General features: G+C 42.1%; 1 protein-coding gene across 1 annotated transcript in view; it reads left to right on the top strand.

Annotated features, from left to right (window-relative positions):
• Nucleotides 1–343: 343 nt before the first annotated feature.
• The window catches only part of traf3ip1 (TNF receptor-associated factor 3 interacting protein 1), a 34380-nt gene continuing 12674 nt past the window's right edge, over nucleotides 344–22049 (top strand). Inside the window, exons 1-13 of the mRNA XM_084085071.1 lie at nucleotides 344–620; nucleotides 4290–4358; nucleotides 10701–10862; nucleotides 12248–12376; nucleotides 14292–14759; nucleotides 15312–15386; nucleotides 17167–17242; nucleotides 17417–17437; nucleotides 18041–18128; nucleotides 19452–19538; nucleotides 20368–20503; nucleotides 20600–20636; nucleotides 20737–20813. Of these exons, the coding sequence (XP_083941197.1) occupies nucleotides 498–620; nucleotides 4290–4358; nucleotides 10701–10862; nucleotides 12248–12376; nucleotides 14292–14759; nucleotides 15312–15386; nucleotides 17167–17242; nucleotides 17417–17437; nucleotides 18041–18128; nucleotides 19452–19538; nucleotides 20368–20503; nucleotides 20600–20636; nucleotides 20737–20813 (1548 nt within the window). The 5' untranslated portion in view covers nucleotides 344–497. The remainder of the gene's footprint in view (nucleotides 621–4289; nucleotides 4359–10700; nucleotides 10863–12247; nucleotides 12377–14291; nucleotides 14760–15311; nucleotides 15387–17166; nucleotides 17243–17416; nucleotides 17438–18040; nucleotides 18129–19451; nucleotides 19539–20367; nucleotides 20504–20599; nucleotides 20637–20736; nucleotides 20814–22049) is intronic.

The following is a 22049-nucleotide window of genomic DNA, read 5'->3' as shown; positions in this document are numbered from 1 at the left end:
AAAGAGCAGGCTAAGTACAGAGTGAAAGGTCAGGTTTACTAAGTATTGTTTAAGTGCATGGTTACATGTCTGGACATACACATTAACATGAATCCAACATGACAGTGCTGTGAAACAAGTCTATGAAAGATGCCTATGAAATCCATGAAAAAAAGCATATTCTATACAAGATATAATGGGGGTCCCTGCTTTATCTCGCTCTCAGCCAAGGCAGGGGTCCTTGGCCTGAAAACGTTGAAGACCCCCTGGTCTAAAAACACACTAGCGGTGCATAGCAACCATAAGCCCTTGGCGCATGCGCACCGCTCATCACTGATGCACTGTGGGATAGCCAGAGTATTGACATAGCAACATCAAGCAGCAGAGACTAGAGAGAGAGAGAGCTTCTTCTTTCCCTTAACGTTTTAAACACTCGCGCTTTTTACAGCTTGTTTTTCATTATATTGGCATAAAAAAAACACCGTTATCCAAGGAAAGCGACCCTATAGACCGCTGCTATGAACGCGGCGGTGGTGAAGAAGACCCAGGAGTCTCTGGGGAAGGTGATAAAGAAGCCTCCTCTGACCGAGAAGCTTCTCGGCAAGCCTCCGTTCAGGTACCTGCACGACATCCTCAGCGAGGTGAGTCACAAAAAACAGCGAGTTAGCATAGCTGTAGAATCGCTGTAGAATAACCTTGTAACATAGCTGTTGAGCTCAGTGTAAATTCTGCTCAATCTACGAGAGTTGTAGGGTTCACCCCCCATGGACACAGGGACTTTATGCACTATACCCCGTAGACACTCCAAACCTGTACAAATTGAAAATAAAGGTGCTTACCCCCACGCCCCAAATGTTAACTCTCGCTACGGGGTAGTAGTTTAATGTAATAATCCATATATTTCAATACAGAAGTGTTTTAATGCCGTCTGTGGCCGATTCTGTCGGATGTTCCCAATGGGCGGTAGTGACGGGGCGCATCAGGTGAAATCCGGAATTACACTCAATGTAAACAGGAAACAAACGAGGGTGAAAAAATGGCGTTCAGCCACAGACGGCATTAAAACACTTCTTTATTGAAAGATATGGATTATTACATTAAACTACTACCCCGTAGCGAGAGTTAACATTTGGGGCGTGGGGGTAAGCACCTTTATTTTCAATTTGTACATGTTTGGAGTGTCTACGGGGTATAGTGCTGAAAGTCCCTGTGTCCATGGGGGGTGAACCCTACAACTCTCGTAGATTGAAAACGTCAGAATCATAAATACGTCTAAGAGGGTTGTATTCTACAGCTAAAACAGCGAGTTAACACTACGCACGCTTTGACTAGGAAAATAACAGATATACAAGCTGCCAATGCGTCATTTTGTCAGCTTGTAGATCTGACAACAACATCTGACAACAACATCTTTTTTTTAGGCAGGGGACTCCCCCACGTAGCAGCTCAGAGAGCTAGCCAGCTAACATGCTAACAGTGGTGCAGAGTAACTTAAGTACATCTACTCAAGTACTGTACAATGTGTTAAGGTTTTTTTTTTTTTACTTTACTGGATGTATTTCCAATTTGCAGTTCTTTTATCTCTACTACTCCATTACATTTCATCTCAGAGGCAAATATTGTGCTTTTACGCCATTACAATTATTTGACAATTTCAGTTACTAGTTATTTGGTAGTTTTAGATTATTGTTACAAATCATACATTACCCACTTCAGCCCTAGTTAAACGTTGGGACTATTTTCAAAAGATTGTTACATTTGAAAACTTGTGAAATGGGACATTCTGCATAATGACTACTTTCTACTTTTGGTGCTTTAAGTAAAACATTTTACCAATACTTTTGTACTATTACTCAAGTAAATGTTGAATTCTGGACTTTTGCTTGTAACAAAGTATTTCTACATTGGCAGTATTGATAGTAAATCGGAGTACTTTTCCCACCACTGATAATAAGCAAGTTCACTTCCCCAAAGAAGCCAGTGCAGTGTGTATATATTTTTTTGCTTTAATCGCAAGACATTTTTAATGTCATCTACACCACAAGTAAGTGGCAACCTGAAGTCACAGAGCTATAAGTTATAGCCCTGTGACTATACAGCATAGCAACAATGTTAATCTATAACGTTTACCACCACCATACCAGAAGCATCGTTTCGTTGCCATAGGGACCATAGCCTGCATAATAACTATCAACAAACCATTGGACCCTCTCGGGGTGCTTCGTCTCTTGATGATCCTCCTATATGGAACATATTAATGAGTGTGTTTCATCATCAGTGGAGTACAGTTCAGGTTAGATAATCAGCTATCTGACCTGGTCAGCCTCATCTAAAAGCTCTGATCCAAAGGAGCTTATGTTGCATGGCATGCACTGCTGCTGGACTGCTTGATAATAATAAAGGCCATCGGACCTCCAGCTAATGTTTCATAGATTCTAAATTGCGTTGTGTTTGTTTTGTAAAAAAAAAAAGCCACATGCAAGAAAAAGCCAGGCTGTCCACAACCACATACACGATTATACAAATAGTAGAAGGCCCTTTGCGAAGTGACAGTACGAGGTTATCGGATGCTTAATTATAAATCACACGATTATTATTTGTTCATCCCCTGATAGTTGCCATCAACAGTAACACAACTGCTCTTCAGTTGTCCTCGGCAACCTCATGTGAGGTCAGGTACAGACCTGGGGTCAACAGGTGTTAGCATGATGTACTTGTTTGTTTCTTCTAATCTCTCTGGAGTACCGGCTGGCTGGGGTTACCACAACTGGATGCTTAAGTTCAGATCGGTGTCAGAGGAGATGTTGAGGACAGAAAAAAATATTCAAAATTAGGGTTGCAGCAGTTAATCGAACTAATCGATGTAAGTGATTTTAAAAGAATATATTTCCAAATTTTGAGTATACAAGTATTACACCTGGCCTATTTTGTCCATAGGTCATTGTCAGTCATCTCTTAGTATATTTAAGTTATTTGTCATATCTGCCCCGTATCATTTTTGTTTACACAGCCTAAAAGAACAGAAATGTAATTCTTATGTTCCAATGTTCAGTGGAAAAACACAATTCAATCGTGTATAGCAATTATTTGTATGACCATTAATCATCAAGTACAATTTCATGATCTTGACAGCCTAAAGTGACTGTATTCGGACTCGCCTTAACACAAGGACTAGTAGCACCTCCACTCATTTCTATCTGGAGTCGTTCAGCAGTGATGTGCCACCATAACAATTACATTTTCATGAGTAACACTAATGCAATGACATTTTTATCCTAAAACAGCAAGAGGTTTAGTCCTACTTTTTAGAATGAATGAATGCCATTGGCTTTGGTATGATATCATATGATGTATGTGGTTTTAAAATTGCAACTTTCAGTAGAACCGTAACTTAGACGCTGAGTATGCTTAGATTTCTTCTACAACTGCATGTGTACTTATACTAGCTGTGTGTGCGTGCATGCACGCGCGTCACACATACGTGCCACGCGCGCACACACACACACACACACACACACACACACACACACACACACACACACACACACACACACACACACACACACACACACACACACACACACACACACACACACACACACACACACACGCGCGCAAGCACAAAAGCAATCCAATTCATTTAGGGGTCAAGTTCAGTGAAATCTGTTTTCCTTTTTCAAAACACTCTGAGGTGTTATCTCATGCCCTCCGCCTGTTGTCTCATCTTTCGTGGCTCATGTATATTTGATAAAGGCCAGGTGTGACTCAATTTTTCTGATTAGCCACGTGTGTCTTGACTGCAGGAATTGAATGGGGTAAAGTTATTAAGTCATGGATTTGATCTGTGATCATGGTATTTCAGACATTTCTGAACAAGCCAAGTGCTGCACTTTTTTCAACAGTGATCCAACAAGCCGATATTTTCACTAAAACGTGAAATTAGTAGCCATGAATATCCTCAAATACAAAGACAAATGTAATATAATCTAATGTAAATGAAATGTATAAAAAACTTAAAAGAACATTTTAATCATCCCACATGGTTTAAATCCTAGCAAAACAGGACACATGTCAATACGTACAAGTGCCTTACTGCTATGATTGAGCTCAGTGTAAAAAATAAAAAGTTTGATCATTGTCAATAACAATCTCTCTCTCTTTTGAAAGTGACCCTCTTGCTATATAATAGTATATTTCGTAGGATATTCTCTTGTAAATGTCATTATTCCTCTGTTTTTATGCATTCAGCAGTGCAACCTTCTTTTCCCAATTAAAAAAAAAATGTTTTCTGTGTTGCTCCCTACTTATAGGTGATCAGGACCACTGGTTTCATGAAAGGCCTTTTTGGCGAAAATGAGATGAAGTCAGATAACGTTAAGGTAAGCTTGGTTCAACAAGGCCTTGGATTAAACTGTTTAGGCACAGCTTTGTCTTCCTCTGTGTCCAATCACACTTTTCACTTTGACATTCAGGTTAAGGTGGACAATATCATTTTAAAGAAGCAGCTTCAAATACCTACATTTACAGTGGGGATGAGTAACACTGTCCCCTTCAACAAATGACATTGCAAGGCTTTATTAAGCTAGGTACTTGACTCAAAACTGCCCCTGTGAAGCTGCTCTGCGGCCAATAGTAGAAGAGTGTTGTGGTGCTCCCAGGCGTGAACTGTGTTCCTGTATGCATTTGAAGCAGGGTTTTGCTGGAAAAAGAAGATGCACACTCAGCAGCAATCTCTCCCTGAATAATAAAACGTACAGAAATATGTACATATTGGGTAGTTGTGCTTCCACAATGGCTTTCCTTTGTCATATTGTGTGAGAGAGGGAAGGAGATAGGTTAATAGTAGGGTTGAACAGTTAACCGAAAAATAATCGTAATATGAACTATTGCAACTTCCAAATGCTGCTATTAATTGCAAAGATTGCATCAGCATTTAGATGGTCATGCACATTGACATTTTATTTGGGGCAAAAATTAGTTCAACGGATTCATAATATTCAAATACTTGTCCATCATTCACCTAAAAGTCCGACCTGAAATTGTAGTGTTAATATGAAAATGAATTGCACAAGTGAAGGGAGTGTCTGGTAATTACAACAAAAAAACAACAACTGTATGCTTTGGAAAATTGTCGGTATTATTGTAAAGTTTTCATGACTTGTAGTCCATTCTGATGTATTCCATTCTGATTGCCTATGATTGACTTGCAAAATGTGCGGGCTCTGGGTTAGCAAACCCGGCCTGGTGGAGATCTGTCCTCAGAGTGGTGCACTTTTCTAGGCTAACGTTGTGGTAACTGGACTTAAAATAAATAAAAAATACATAAAAATTAAATCACAAATCGACTCTAAATTGCTATGCAATTGCATATTTTTCTCAAATAGTTCAGCCCTAGTTAATAGCCCTCTATAGACCTATTTTCCAAAAGCCGGAGCCAGTGAATTCCATTTGTGCTGAAAGCAACGCGTGTCCGAGAGTGAATCTGTTGACACCAGATTAACCTCTTCCAAACCATTTTCTCTCAGCAATGACCGCATATTATTTTATGTCCTCAATGTCATTTTCATTTATTGTGTTGTTGTCAAGCCGTCTTGTGAAGTTATCATCAACCGAGGGAACGATTTTAAAATAGAGCTGATAAACAGGTGACTGATGCCTGAGTATCTCCCCTCATCATCACATCTCATCATCTTTACACTGTAGAAGATAGTATTCCCATGTTGCCGTCTCACATTGTATATGTGTGTGCATCTGTGCGCATACATTTGTGTGAATGCCCCACACGCAGTGGTGGAAAAAGTACTCAAATGTTTTACTTAAGTAGAAGTATCAATACTGCACTGTAGAAGTACTCTGTTACAAGTAAAAGTCCGGAATTCTAAATTTACTTGAGTAAAAGTACAGAAGTATTGGTATCAAAATGTACTTAAAGTACCAAAAGTAAAAGTACAAAATATTTGAAAATAGCCGATCTACAAGCTCACGGAGCTTGTAGATAGGCTATTTTCAAATAGCCTATGTATAAAATAGGGCTGAAGTGGTTAATGTATGTTTCGTAATGTATGTTTCGTATCATAATTTATATCTGAAAAGTAACTAGTAACTAAAGTTTTCAAGTAATTGTAGTGGAGTAAAAGTACAACATTTGCCTCTGAGATGTAGTGGAGTAGAAGTAAAAGTATTGGAAATTGGAAATACTCAAGTAAAGTACAAATACCTCAAAATTGTACATAAGTACAGTACTTAAGTAAATGTACTTAGTTACTTTCCACCACTGCCCACACGTGTTATTGTATCTACTCGCTGTCACAAACAGCTTGTGTACTAGAGCACCTGTCTGTGACACAGTGGTGAGTGTGTGTGTGTGTGTGTGTGTGCGCGTGTGTGTGCGGCCACTCGTGAGAGTGTTGATTGTAACACTACACACACCACCTGTGTGACATGTAGACTCTGTAAGCCAGAGGATCTGGCAGGGTATAACTGAGTGAGCCCGTCAAGGTGTCAGAACTCAGGTGTTGCAGTGTAAGGAGCTGACCTCAAAGCAGTTGGGGGCACAGAGCAGCCAGTCTGATGTGAAGCCGACCGTGGCTGACTTCAGATCAGTGTCAGTGTTTGGAATAACATGATGGCATTCGTCACACATTACAGTTTGAAATATGAACACCGTATGAATAAATAAATAAAACAAATGAACCATGGAACTCCACGCCTATAAAGAAATATAAGCTTTGCAAGAAGAAAGGAGTATTTTGAAGCTGTTGAAACGTTTATTTTGTATGAAACAATTTTGCCTATTTATCAAGTTTAAAGGCAAATCATGATTTAAAAGCATCAATGTTAAAGCTGCAGAATTATTTCCATCGTTCTCACCATGTAAAAACAGAACCAGGGGTGTGCTGTGGATTTTTAGCTAGCGGAGCGCTGCGTCGCATACACGCGCACGTGAACGATCGCCGATTTGAAATAACCTCTTCAATATGTAGGCCTATTTATTAACTTACAATATACTGTATAGCGATATATTATTCTATTCACTTGCATAATGGGGAAACTTTAGTGTTGCAGACCTCACCTCTGTCATTTAATGAGTTCATCAATCCATCAGCCACTGTTATCCAACTCTTTTGACTGCTTCAGAGTCAGACAGAACATCTGACACCTACTGTAGGCTACTTGGCAGGTCACACAGCGGACCATTGATATGCATCCAACCAGGGCGGTCATCCCTGTTCATTCAAGCTGTGACACCGCATCGATCGGCAGGTTTTTGTTAGCGAGGTGCGAAAAAAAAACTGCGAATGCAGGGACGTGCACAGATAGACTCTAGGTGGTGCTGGAGCACCTGCCCTTTGCCCTCTTGACCAGAAGTGCCCTTTTTGAAAAAGGGCATTTTCAGTTTACAGCAGGGGCTTGAACAGGGGGTCCGGGACCCCTAGGGGGTCCTCAGAGTTACTACAGGGGGTCCGCCAAATCTTTATGTGATATGATTTTTCTTTTTACCATAACCACTCGAAACCTAGCATCCCTTTTCTGAGGAGAACTTTAGCCAAAAATAGCAGATCTACAAGCCCACAACGCCTCGCGCTGCGAGGCGTTGTGGGCTTGTAGATCGGCTATTTTTGGCAAAGAGGTATAGGTGTAGAGGGAAAAAAGCCACTATAGGCTCCACCAGCAGCCCACCCCTGACTAGGACCATGCTGAACTGGAGGTGGACGCATGCAGCTGTCTTAACGATGAGAGGGAAGGTTGAGAGAGGATGAAATGAGGTTGCACACTGACACTTGCCAGGTTTTCACACTTGATCCTGCTGGTGACACGGTAGAGACAAAGGTGGGAAGCAGGTCACCGGCCCTTTTGCACCTCCATCACGCCTGTCGTACTTATTATGGAGGTCAGAGAGAGAGAAGCTGCCAGCCCCCTCAATTGCCCATTAAACCAGAGCCGGCCCAGCCAATAGGCAGAGTAGGCAATTGCCTAGGGCGCCATTAGGCTGGGGGGGGCAAGATTTAAAGGAGCTACACCATGAATTTAAAAAATAATAATAATATTTGATATCATATTGTTTATGTCCCTCAAACGTTTTTCAAAAGGTTTGAGCCTAAATCAAGCCTCAGATATACTCATTCCAACTAACTTCTCTCTGGCTTATAAAGCACTTTCACCTGCAATACCACATTGTCCTGTTTGGCACGGGGCGCTATTGCCAGTTTGTATGCATGTTATGTCCTGGTTCTGTGTGGAAAAAGTAAAAAAAATAAAAATAAGAAAAAATTAAAATAAAAATAAAAATGAAAAACATCTTTTTTGATTTTTTTTTTTGATTTTTTTTTTTTGTTAGAACTGAAAAACGGGAGGAATTGTTCCCAGACGTGACGTAGGGTGGGGGAACAAATCTGACGGACTGTTTTCAGACCAATTTACATAAAAACCACAGATAGCCTATGAAAGCCTGCATGCTCGAAGTCGGGTATTTGTTGGAACAGAAGAGAGGTGGGGGAGACCAAAAACACACAAAAATGAAGAAAAATTAAAATTCATGGTGTAGACCCTTTAAGTTTTAATTTTTTTTAAGAAAAGAAAAATTATACATATTTGGACATGATTCAAATTTGGACATGCCTAAAAGTGACTAAAGGGGTGCATATTTTCCATAGGCACAAACGGACGTGCGTACCAACTGGCGTGTAAATCACTGATATGTGTGTATCGCCAGTCTTCTTCATCTTTGTCTGACGGTCACGTGGAGAATCATTTGCATTGCTCCACGCCCCATTTAAGACCATAAAAGGCAACCGTAAACTGACAATACGTCACTACTCTTCTAAAGGGACAGATCCACAAGCTGACAAAGCAGCGCGATGCACCGCATGACAAGTTGTAGGTCAGCGCAAGCGAGTCCCTCACACGATTAAACGTTTATAAAGTAAATGGCCGACTCTCACGTATAATGAATAGAATAAGAAGTTCGTTTACAGTTTAACCTCATGAACAAAACTTGGATAATAGTTAGACCCTCCAGAAAAATGCGATTATGCGATCGCAGAATTTACCGCATAATCATCAAAATGGCGCATAATTATGCGGGGGGTAAAGTTTTTTCAAAAAGGCTGCATCGCATAATATGTGCATCGCATAATATGCGCTTCGCATCGCATATTTCCGCATATTTCACAACTTTCCGCATATTTCTCAACTTCCCGCAATTTCACCGCATAAAATTGCAAAAAAAAAACACATATTTCATCGCAAAATCAAGGATTTTAGCCTGCATAATCAAGAGTTTTAGCCTGCATAATCAAGAGTTTTAGCCCGCATAATCAAGAGTTTTAGCCCGCATAATCAAGAGTTTTAGCCCGCATAATCAAGGATTTTTGCCCGTGTTTTTCTGGAGGGTCTAAATAGTGCATCAGCCATAACTACTGTAACCCTAGTTCTATTCCACCCCGGGTTGTGGAACTGACATCTCTACTACGCCGTCTAAACAAACCTGTCATTTACCCTACCTGTCGAGGTTATAAAAAACGAAAACTCCACAATGCATGCGTGTAGCCGCAGACGACACGTTACATTGCAGTCCTCATTCAGCGGCTGAAAGGCCTGTGGTTTGTTTGCAGCTTTACCTACCACCACGCATTCTCTAAAGCCTTTTATGTCAGCTGTATTGAAGTAAAGGTCTCTCGGCACCGTCTGCCAGCCCATAGCTATTGAATAGAGATGCCATAGAGAGAGAAAAAGGGGGCAGACATTACAAAGGCCAGTCTGATATCGGCTGTTCTCCGCAAGGGCCAGGTGCCACCGGCAACAAGCCCTCATGTTACACAGCTGGCAGGCTCCTTTAGATAGAACATGTTGATAGGGTAGAGGCACCGTTTAACCGGGTCACAGGGTTTGTGCCGGGTACAAGTATGCCAGGCACATTTTTTGCCATCACCTCCTAAAAGACGTCTTCACATGGTAAAATCCTGTTTATTTAACCCGAAGAGTGTACAAATGTAACCAAATGTGTCCTCAACAAGAGGCTAAGTGTCTGACACAGCAAAAAATAAATTCCCAGGATGCGCAAAATAAACGTACTAACTGACTTTGCTATAAAGGTGTTCATAGAGTAGAAGTCTGTAGTAGCATTACGTGAAAATCTATTCACACTGCTTTGCTAAATTAAATAAGGAGCACTGGTTCGAGGAAGGGAATACAAGGTGCATTTAAAAACAAATGCCATTGTCTAGTCACAGCTTCAGCCATAATGTCACACCGTTTTTCTTTTAATGGCTTTATTTTTTGCCTTTGTGTTGACATTTTCTTCACTTCAAAGTCATTACCGAAATGACCTGAATAACTGTGTCAATGTTGGCTAAACATCAAACATTTGTGAGATCTACGAAGTGTAAGCAGAACACGTAGTTATCGTGTTATCAGCTTGCATACTCTGATGCATCGATGTGCGCTGTTGAGGTTTCAGTACCTAGCATTGGCCAGGTTATTGCGTGGGTGAAATAGGCTCCCTCTTTCCCTTCCTCCCACTCCCCACTCCCTTTCTCCTCTTTCTCTCTGCTTTAAAATACATCAAAGAGCAACGATAATGTAACTTTGACAAAAACGTAACCACGCAATGATATTCAGAGTGTTTATTATTCAAAACTATAGATGAAAAGAGTCCCCCATGCTGTGCTAGAAAAAAAAACAATGAATCCCTTTTCTCTTGATACCACATCCCTCTGTAGGACAAGGACTCCAAGATCGCCTTCCTGCAGAAGGCCATAGACGTGGTGATGCTGGTGAGCGGCGAGCTCCTGGCGGCCAAGCCTGCGCGAATCGTGGCCGGACACGAACCCGAGAGGACCAACGAGCTGCTGCAGGCCATCGCAAAGTGCTGTCTCAGCAAGGTCTGTCTGTACACCTTGGAAGAAATGCCGCACTGCCAGGGGTTAGGGGGGTTCACTCCCACTGAGGACACTGTGCTAAAAATGTACACCCGTTTTGTTCTGTAAGCCAAACGAGAGCCTTCGCCACTTTTATTTCGGTCTGGGTAAGAACACTGCTGGAGGCGTTCACACATAAACGTCTCCAGGGGGGAGTGAGTGATAACCTCAATTTGGTAAACTGTATTTCCTTCAACTGTACTCCGTGACGACTGTACCCAACACACAACAGTCAATAATTTATTCTCTGACCCACTTTTTGTACCATTTATGTTGAAGCTTAACCCATTAAGACCTGAAGCCGATTACAAAAGCCGACTACAAATTAATTTCTTCTAAATCCCAACAGTGTTCTGAAAAAAACGTACGTTTCTATATCAGAGATGCTCAAGCTTTTTCATGTCAAGGACCCCCAACATGATATGTATTTGGCTGCCGACCCCTATCTTTCCAGGGACTGTTCCAGGGACCCCCCAGAAGCAAAGATTTGAGTTAAAAATGTTGGCTTTAAACAATATAGATATTCAGAGATTTGCACACATTTTCACGATTTTTCAAAAATAGCAGATCTACAAGCTCGTAGCGCGGCACTCGGTGCCGCGCTACGAGCTTGTATATCTGCTATTTTTGAATAGCCAAAGTGTAAAACAATGCTTTTTTTAGCTCAAATAAAAAAATGACACAGATGCGTTCCAGGTCTTAATGGGTTAAATGATATGGCTCCACGTGAATGCACATTCAGTAGGTTATTTTGCACATCAGACTCTTGGGGAAAGTGGTCCAGCTCTCTGGAGACAGCTTTCACACCGAAATGTTTTTTTAATGGAACCTTGGAGACCTGCAGGTGTAAACAACGGGTCGTTAGTGTCCTGGGAGAGTTTGCTTTAAAGAGGCCAGGCAAGTGTGACACATTACACTCTGAATTTAGCAAACGAATGGCTTCATATTAGAAAGAGAAATCTTCGTTATTCTTTTCCGTAGTGGAAGGTAAAAAATTCTCATTATGTAGAATGGCCCATTTCACAGTAATACTATTAATAATTAATCAATGAATGTATGTTTTATAATAATTTAAAGTTGTCATAAAATATTAGTGAAGAATAAAGTACAATTTGCCTCTGAGATCAATTCTTTCATACTTCCACTCAAGGAAATATGAAAAAGATTAAATGCTCAAGCAAAGTAAAAGTACCTCAATATACTTAAGTATAATACTTGAGTAAATGTACTTGGTTACGTTCTACTACCACTGATTCTTTGGAGGATTTCACGCTGTACTCTCAATCTGAGCAACGACTCTCCTCTGTGTAGTATCAAATCAAATAAATGCCCTGTGTTTTGCTCTCCAGCTGTCCAGTGAGGAGGCGGTGAAGCGCGTGCTCGCAGGGGAAAAGCCGGACCCCAAGACGAAGGCCAGCACGTCACGCTCCCAAGACAAGGAGAACAGGGAGGGACGGGAGCCTCAGCGGGACCGAGAGGTGAGACCAATGTTATTACACCAGTGGTTCTCAAACCTTTTTTTTTTAATGTCAGGCGCTCGGGTGGCGCTGTGGTAATGTAGCTGCTCACCACCACCATGGAGTCTGGGGTTGTTTCTAAACCACCGTGGTGCATCGGGCTTTGTCGAGTGTCTATACCAGGGTTGGGCAACTTTGATGAGGGAGAGGGCTACTATATTTCCACACTCGCTCCAGAGGGCCACATTGCATATACTGTCTCTCCGTATTTTAACTTTTTTTGCCAGTCTGTCATACAAAAGTAGCAAAAATAGCCGATCTACAAGCTCAAAACGTTTTGAGCTTGTAGATCGGCTATTTTTGCTATTTTTGAATTGGAATCCAGATTTCTTTTGGTGCTATTTTTTTATTGGAATCCTGAAAAGTGACATTTTTATTTAATTACAAATGTATTAGTTATACTTATGTTAACTTTATGAACTTGAATACAAATACACAGGACGTGAAAAAGACAATCACATTTTAATACTAGCCATTAAGCTACTAATATAGAATGAAGTAATTAAAGCGGGTCATGTTTGCATGTTTGGAATTGTAACAGCTGAAATCAATGATATATCAGTATTCTGTTATTAACCTGCGGGCCGCATTAAGTGAAGGTGGGGGCCCCATTTGGCCCCCGGGCCGCCAGTTGCCCATGTAACTGGGAGGGGAGGGAAGCCGGGGAGGGAAGCCGGTCAGTTGTTACGGCATGTAATCCTGCGGGCTGGGGGGGGGGGGGGGGGGGGTGCGGCACCTGTCGGCAGGGAGTGTTGGGCGGGAGGAGTAGGACGGAGGCTCTACAAAGTCTTCACGGTGGAGGCAGAGTGTAGAAAAAAGAGTAACGACACGCTTTGATCTCGCTGCAAAGTGGGCTATAGTTCCAAACATTGGAACTATCTCATTGGGATAGACAGAGCACTTCCGCATTCCATTCTTACAATGGGAGTCGACGCTAGTGTCAGAACTCTCTTTATGGCTCTGGGTGGGGGCTCCTCACTGGCAGGTGAGCCAGTAGGATGCAACAGCAGTGACAACACCGAAATGTGTGTGTTGGGAGGAAATAATTGGCACAACAGCTATAAGGTTTAGTCGTAATGGCATTGTTTAATGTTGAAAATGAGTGGCATTCCCCTTCAAGAATGATCTGTATTCACCAGCATATATGCCTGTAAGTAATAACAAAAAAATAAGGCATAGTAAAGCATCGCCTTATGTTGATCAGTCACCAACCAAACTTTTAATAAGAAGGCCTTAGAACATACATGGGCAACTGGCGGCCCGGGGGCCACATGCGGCCCCCACCTTCACTTAATGCGGCCCGCAGGTTAATATGGGGATACTGATATATTATTGATTTCAGCTGTTACAATTCCAAACATGCAAACATGACCCACTTTAATTACTTCAGTCTATATAATAGTAGCTTAATGACTAGTATTAAAATTATATTGTCTTTTTTATGTCCAATGTATTTGTATTTAAGCTCATCAAGTTAACATAAGTCTAAATAACATAACTAAATGCATTTTAAATTAGATATAAAAATAGCAAAAATAGCAGATCTACAAGCTCAAAACGCGCCGCACTGCGACCTGTTTTGAGCTTGTAGATCGGCTATTTTTGCTATTTTTGTGTGACATAGAATGGAGAAAAAAGATAAAATACTGTCTGCCCGACAGTATATGCAATGTGGCCCTCTGGAGTGAGTGTGGAAATATAGTGGCCCTCTCCATCATCAAAGTTGCCCACCCTCCTGCCTTTAGAAGCTAGTAAATTCCAGGAATGACTCGACATTTTCAATTTTTTTACCAGCCAATCAATTGTGAAACAAAATACGAGCTCCGTATGACTTTTGGCAAACTTGAATCTTTGCATTTCTTACGTACGTTCCCAGGAGAGGAAGGAGATCACAGAGCGTAGCGGCAGCCAGGACCAGAAGGACCCGGACCAGCGTAAGGAACAGGAGAGCCGGCGGAAGGAAGGAGGAGAGAAGGATCACCACCGCGACGCCGAGCGCTCCGACAAGCACCACCGCTCGGAACGGGACCGCACCAAGGACAGGGACAAGGACAAGAGCCGAGACCGGGACAAAGACAAAGACAAAGGACGGACCAAAGACAGGGACAGGGAGAAGGACAAGGACAGGGAGAAGGACAGGGACAGGGAGAAGGACAGGGACAGGGAGAAGGACAGGGAGAGGGAGAAAGAGCGCGAGAAGACCAGAGACAAGGACTCCCACAGAGACAGAGAACGGGAACGAGACGGGGACAAAAGGGAGCGAGATGGAGGAGACAAACGGAGGGACAGGGACAAAGAGAGGGAGAAGGACAGAACTAAGGGCCTGGAGAAAGGCGACTCGAAGGTACGTTATCCGTAACGTCGTCTACACACCTCCAAGTGTCAGCAACACAACACAACAGCTAGGCCTGTCACAATTATTACATAATCGTATAATCACAATCATTTTATATAATCGCAATTATTTTTGCATAATCGTCATAATCAATTCCATGTTAAAAAATGTCACATTTTCAAAAATAGTGGAAATAGCCGATCTATAAGCTTATAGAGCTTGAGCTTTGAGCTTTGAGCTTATAGATCTGCTATTTCCACTATTAATGTTTATTTTTAAGTGTTAAGTAATTAAAAATGTGTTATTTGTCATATCTGCCCTGTGCAACTTTTGTTTACGAAAGCTAAAAGCCAAACAGAAATGTAATTTTTATTCATAATGTTCCAAGCATTTTCAACGACAGAAGCACAATTAAACCGTTAATCGCAATCATTTGAGTGACAATTAATCGTCGACTTAAATGTGTAATCGTGACAGCCCTAACAACAGCTTGCACTTTGTGTGTGTGTGTGTGTGTGTGTGTGTGTGTGTGTGTGTGCGTGCGTGCGCGCGCGCGCGCAGGCCGGAATATCGGAGGAAACGCGGCAAAAGCCCAACTCAACAGAGCCCAGTAAATCAGCCAAACCTGTGCCAGTGGTATGTTTTGTCCCTTATAGCGTAAACATTACACTTCAGCACTTTGGCAAGCTCTTCACTCAGAATTTTCATTCCTGTCATTCCAAATGTGTTTTGTTTTTTTGCAACATGAAAATAAAACACAAGGTCCTGTGCTAATGTCATTGTAGGATTAACTTTACATTGAACACAAAGCAGGACATGTTGTTCATTTTCTCTTTTCCGTACTTATGCATGTTTTTAGGCTGAAGATGAAACATCAGAGGTACAGGTCCGTTATGTAGGCCTAGGCTATAATACCTGCCCGCCTAGCCTGCTAGTGTATGCTTTTCATTTTTGCTCATATAAATTAGATGGAATAGTTTTATATTTGGGGATTTGTTTATATTTTGGGGATTCTCTTGAAGTAAGTATGATTTAAGGTTTACCTGTTGCTGAAGCGAGCTAAATAACCCATTATGACCTGTGTCACTTTAGATTTCATTGGCTATTCAAAAATAGCAGATATACAAGCTCATAGCGCGGCACCGAGTGCCGCGCTATGAGCTTGTAGATCTGCTATTTTTGAAAAATCCTGAATTTGTTTTATTTTATTTTTTTCAAAAAACTGTTAGGATTTAGAAAACATTTTTAAGAATCGCCTCAGGTCTTAATGGGATAAAAAAAAACTACTTCTATTTTGATATATATACGGTAAGGAGTACTGTAGTTGTCTGCTCTGAGCATTGTTAGTTAGTACCTCAGTGGTGGGTTGCTTGATTTAGGTCTAGACAGCCTTGTAGACTGGTATAAAAGCTGCCCTGGCTTGTATGCTGCCATTTAGTCTCTCCCGTTGCAGTATTAGTTATTAATGATAGCTATTTTGTATTTGACCTAGTTCTTTGTCCTTTCTCTGTATAGCCAGCAGAGGCAATAGAGAGCCAGGTAACATCGGATTCATATTCTAAGAAATACTAGAGAACCCTGAATCCTGCTGCTATGCTGTTATATAGTGTGCATGGAGGAGTGTGTACGTCGCATTAGATTTCACACAAACACTGTTCCTTCAGAGGGATGTCTGTCATAAGCTCTGTTTCATATACTGTAGATGGGTGTGCTTCTTGGGATTTGACCCCCCCCCCCCCCCCCCCACCTCTCTAGCTAAAGAAGTGACTGAACACGAAATTAACCCATTAAGACCGGGAACGCATCTGTGTCATTTTGAGATTTCTTTGGCTATTCACGATTTTTTTTGTTTTTTGTAGATATACTCATAGCGTGCCGCTCCATGAGCTTGTAGATCTGCATTTTTTTAAAGATCAACGTTTTAGCAATTTGGCCGATTCTAAAAATGTCTAAATCTCTAAACCGTTTTTTTTTAAAACTTCTGTCGGTATAATATCAGTGGTTCTCAAACCTTTTCATGTCAACGACCCCCAAAATGATGTATTTGGCCGCGGACCCCCATCTCAAAATGTTTTGTTCCAGGGACCCCCCAGAAGCACAGATTTGAGTTAGAAATGTTGGCTTTAAAATATATATATATATATATATATATTCAAAGATTTGCAAAACAAAATCACAATTAAAAAAAAAATAGCAGATATACAAGCTCATAGCGCGGCACTCTGTGCTGCGCTATGAGCTTGTATATCTGCTATTTTTGAATAGCCAAAAGAAATCTAAAATGACACAGACGCGTTCCCGGTCTTACAGGGTTAAAGCAGGATGATGAGATTGTTTTGCATGTTGTATACAGTGTAGGTGTGTGGTCATTAAACTATGTGTTTTTGTTCCTTTGCCCTGTCTCCTCCTATGCCAGTCTGCCAGTCCCGCCAGAATACCTCGGCCTTCGTCTGCCAAAGGGCAGAGGCGCAAGCCAAAGGTCGGCGGTCAAGGTAACGGCCCCTTCTGCCCATTATTAATCAGTATCGCCAGGGGCACCTATCGCTTGATTTTTTTTTTTTTGCTCAAATTTGTATCACGGTTGTGATTCATGTTGTAGAGGATTTTTTTTTTGTCAGAGAATAAACTAATGCGCCCTTTTTCTATTTATGTTCTCTCCCCTACAGATGAATCAGACAGCGAAGGAGGTAATTATTTTACTTTCTCTCTCTTTCAGATATGTACTCTACATGCATAGTATTCACAAACTAAGATTTGAATGCTTTTTAACCCATCTAGATCGGGAAAGAATCTGTGTCATTTTTTGATTTCTTTGGCTATTCAAAGATAGCAGATCTACAAGCTCATAGCACGGCACCGAGTGTAGCGCTATGAGCTTGTAGATCTGCTATTTTTATTTTAAATCTTGAAAATGTGTGCAAATCTATTTTAATATAACATTTTTAACTCAAATCTTTGCTTCTGGGGATACAAAATATATGTATTTGGTCGCGGAACCCCATCTAAAAATATTTTGTTCTAGGGACCCCCAGAGTTTGAAAAATTTTCGCTTTAAAAAATATATATATATTCAAAGATTTGCAAAATATTTTAAAAAGAATAGCAGATCTACAAGCTCATAGCGTGGCACTCAGTGTCAAAGAAATCCTAAAATGACACACAGATGCGTTCCCTGTCTTAAAGGTTTAACCATGCATTTACTGTACATCGCAGTTTAGTGTTTGATTGACTCACATGATTGCCTCAGAGCTTCATTGGGTTGACCGCCCGTCACTGTTGTCCTGTCCTAGACGGAGAGGCTCCGTTGGCTGAGAGACCTGTCCCCCTGGAAAACGGAGACCTCACAGAGTCTACAGTGCCGTCCAACATGGCAAACAGGTCCGAACAATTTGCATGCACACTTTCACGAGCTGCTGTATATGCTGCATATTCAAATAAACTCAAATTTGAATCAGTTATACCTAAATCATATTACCGTCACTAAAGTTACCAGTCACATTATGCAGCACACACAGTAAAATCCTTAGTGTTACTTTATATCCATTTGTGACACACATGGTTTTGTACACACTCAGAGTAAACTTCTGAGGGTGTTACAATAATTTAGAAATGACCCCCCAACGTCTGTTTTGTATGGCACATACATGTATCGCACGGGATGAGCAATGTCTGTATTTCACTTGAATTTACCGACATTATCCATTACCTTCAAATAGAAACAAATGGACCCTTTTGGTTACATGTGTACACTCTTTGAGTTGGCGTAGCATTCATGGACAATAATCTGATTTATATCCTTTTGACTAGAGATTCCAACTTAACTGTTTACATGAACGCTGAATTAGGTGATCAGTGTTTCACGAGTCAAGTAAAGCATTGGTTCTCAAAGTGGGGTCCGGGGACCCCCAGGGGTCCTTGAGGGAGTTCCAGGGGGTCCCCAGCTAAATAATAGATAGTTAGGAACCAAATCCCTAATGGGTCTGTAACTCAGAGAGTGTACAAATGGAACCAAATGGACCCTAACGGGTCCATTTGGTTCCATTTGTACACTCTCAGAGTTAAAACTCTTCTCTTATGGGGGACTAATACTAGTGAAATTCTGTGTGTGGATTTTAGTGTGTGTGTAGTATAAATCTCGAAATCTCCATTTAATGTCAATTGTATCAGTTACATCAGGCATGCGGGTGCTATCGCAAATGTGTGAGTCTTGAATGCGCATTATGTAAAATAAGGAATTGTTGTGAATAGTTTGGCATATCCACTTATATTCATGGTATATTAATGCCCCGGGTTCAGCAGATACAAAGATTTTATTTACCATATTAAGCATGGCCATCTCATGTGCTGGAGGCTGTAGAATGTCAGAGTCTGTGGCCGCACGCCATTTTACAGGTATTACGCCGAGTTATTTTGACAGTTCGCCGGGCAGAGCGGCCATTGTGTGCCTCATTAAATCCTCATAGCTACCGGCACGCATGCCAAGTCAAGAATCTATTATTTACCCTCCTGTTTAGATGCCCCACGACTTCCACTAAAGAGGTCTCCAGGTAATATACTAGTGGGTTTTAGCTGGTCTCAAATTCACCAAGCAAGTACTCACCCACACAAAAGCTCTTATCGATTGCTAAAGCACACACACGCGCACGCAACAAAGATTTGTGTTCTGTGCTTCACTGAAATGTGAATGTGTCTCTGATGCAGGCGGACACCACGGCCCAGCAGCGCTCGGCCCGCCGCTCCCCGGGTCAAGAGACAGGAGAGCTGTAACGAAGCGATTCCAGCCGAGAGGTGACTTCATCACAACCACATACACACTGACGTCACAGACAACTGTCATTCATGCTGCCAAGGGGCTACCCCATCTCAAAATATTTTGTTCCAGGGACCCCCAGAAGCAAATATTTGAGTTAATGTTTGCTTTAAAAGAATATACGGTATATATATATTCAAAGATTTGCACACATTTTTAAGATAAAAAAAAAAATCACACCCAGTGTGAAGAGAGTGGTGCCTTTGAAAGTGTAACTGGTTGCATCCTTGTGTTGCAATCAGCGACAATATGTTGTCACGTGACACGTGACTACATATTGTCACGTGTCACGTGAAGCTTGACCAATCAGCCGTGCGCAAACATACGGACGGACATACGGACACACAGACAAAGTCAAATGTAGGAGTGGTTGGCACCACTCAAAAATAGCAGATCTACAAGCTCATAGCGCGGCACTCGGTGCCGCGCTATGAGCTTGTATATCTGCTATTTTTGAGTAGCCAAAGTGTAAAATAATGTTTTTTAGCTCGAATCAAAAAATGATGGGTTAATATCCCCAAGGGGATGAATAAAGTTTCTATTATTATTATTGTAAATACTGCTCAAGCCACATCCAAGGCACACACTGGGTTTTCGGGGAAGATTGGTAGTGTTTCAGTCCACTGGGGGAATCCTACTGGAGTTCTCTTAACCTTGTTCTGCTAAACAAGCTCACTCCGGCCCTAGGAAACCGCCTCCTGGTTTTTTTTTTATTCGATTCCATGTAAAATCTTTTCAAATTTCCATGTTGTCAGACTTTGAGTTATCAAGCTATGAATCACGTCCTCTCTTATCGCTCCCCCCCAGGCTAGCTAGTGCCAAGCCCCCAGCAGCAGTCATCATGGAGGGGAGAAAGCTGTCTGACGATGAGGAGGATGAAGACGAGCAGTTTATAGTGGAGGAGGCCGCCGCTCCGCCCCCAGACCTCCCAGATATGGAGGTGGTAAGTACAAGGAGGCCCTCTAGCAGTAGGTTGCTTGGTTAAATACCACAGAAAGTCGACATAGGATTGTAATCTCCTGTTTCCCGTCTATTGCAGGCACCTACAGATGAACTAGATGGTGAAGAAAAACATGGTATTTATCTCCATCTTTTCATTCAACCAAAAAACAACCGCACACACAACAGTTGCTGGCGTTATGATAAGGATCTCTCTCTCTGTAACTTTCTTCATAGGTGGGCTTGTGAAAAAGATCCTAGAAACCAAGAAAGACTACGAATCGTCGCCGTCCTCCCCAAAGCCTAAAGAGCAGGTAGGTGCAACAACAACCACGGTGTGCAGTTCTTATCCATCACCACAAGAGGGCAGTAGCAGACTTGATAAGAACCCCCAATCTCGTTCATTCCTCTCCTGTGACTCCTTCAAGCCTCAACATCAGTGTTATGAGCCAACTTTTCTGGGAAAGTCTGCTCCTCGGGGGCTGGAGTTTTGATCAGATTTGCAAAGCCCCAAGCAACACGGGGCTATTATCAAAAGAGAGATATTGGAAGTGCAGTGGTGTAATTGCCACGCCATGAAACCTGTGAAAAATGTTCCTCTTCATTGAAGCAGAAGGAATAACAACCAAACAAGCATGGCCTTCACACACATCACACCACAATTGACACACAAATCAAGATGTCTGGGAGCATAAGTAAGCATGTTTTTTTTTCCTCAGGGCTAGATAGAGTTACACCACTTCTTAGACATGCCTAAATGAGTCTCGATTATAGCGTTCTCAGAAAATTCCGCGCCCATTATCTTGGATCTGCGCTGTCTGGAGAACTAGTTTTCAAGAGCAATTGTTTGGGCCAGTTCACACTCCCTTTGCCACGACGTGTGGCCCTGTGACAGAATTAGGTAATTGTAGGAAAACCCGACCATGCACAACCAATTTTCCTGACAATGGGATTTTTTTCAAACCCCTGCTTCACTTTGTGTCACTGAACGTCCTTCCATGAAAAACAATACGCGCGCAACGATGGCCTTGTGTTCCCGTCAAGCTCCTTTGAATCTCATCTCGTCTTGGCCTCCCAACTCTAAACGCTTGTCATCCTTGATCGATTTTTCATGACTCCGAACGTGCCCTCTGCGTGCCCGAGGTGACGCATTGGTGCCGTTGCTCTCTCTGCCGGTGTGTTTATCAGCTGGAGAGAGAGAGCGAGAGAGCTCCCTCATCGTCAATATTTGGAGAGTGAATCAGTGTGAAGCTTGAAGTCTGGTCTGTGCTCCAGCGGTGCGGGGTGGCGGTACGTACGCCGCCCGTTTTGGGTGGTCCTCTCCGCCGAAGCGTACGCTCTGTGCCTCCCTGCCCAGCTGACCACCCTGACTCTGATGGATGCACTGTTTTGGACTGCCGTTCATGCAGAAAAAAGGCCTCTGGTCTACTGCCTCCTTCTTCCCCCCCCCCCCCCCCCCCCCCCGACCTCAACCCCCCCCCAGTCCCTCATCACTCACTCCAGTGAGGTTGTCTCATCTTCAGCGATGAACTGGACAGAAGACTTGCTTG

Source organism: Gymnoscopelus microlampas (genome assembly GCF_963454915.1).
Source record: "Gymnoscopelus microlampas genome assembly, chromosome: 17".
In the NCBI taxonomy this organism is placed as follows: Eukaryota; Metazoa; Chordata; class Actinopteri; order Myctophiformes; family Myctophidae; genus Gymnoscopelus; species Gymnoscopelus microlampas.
Note: the sequence above shows the minus strand (reverse complement) of the source record. Positions and strands in the feature narration are given on the sequence as shown.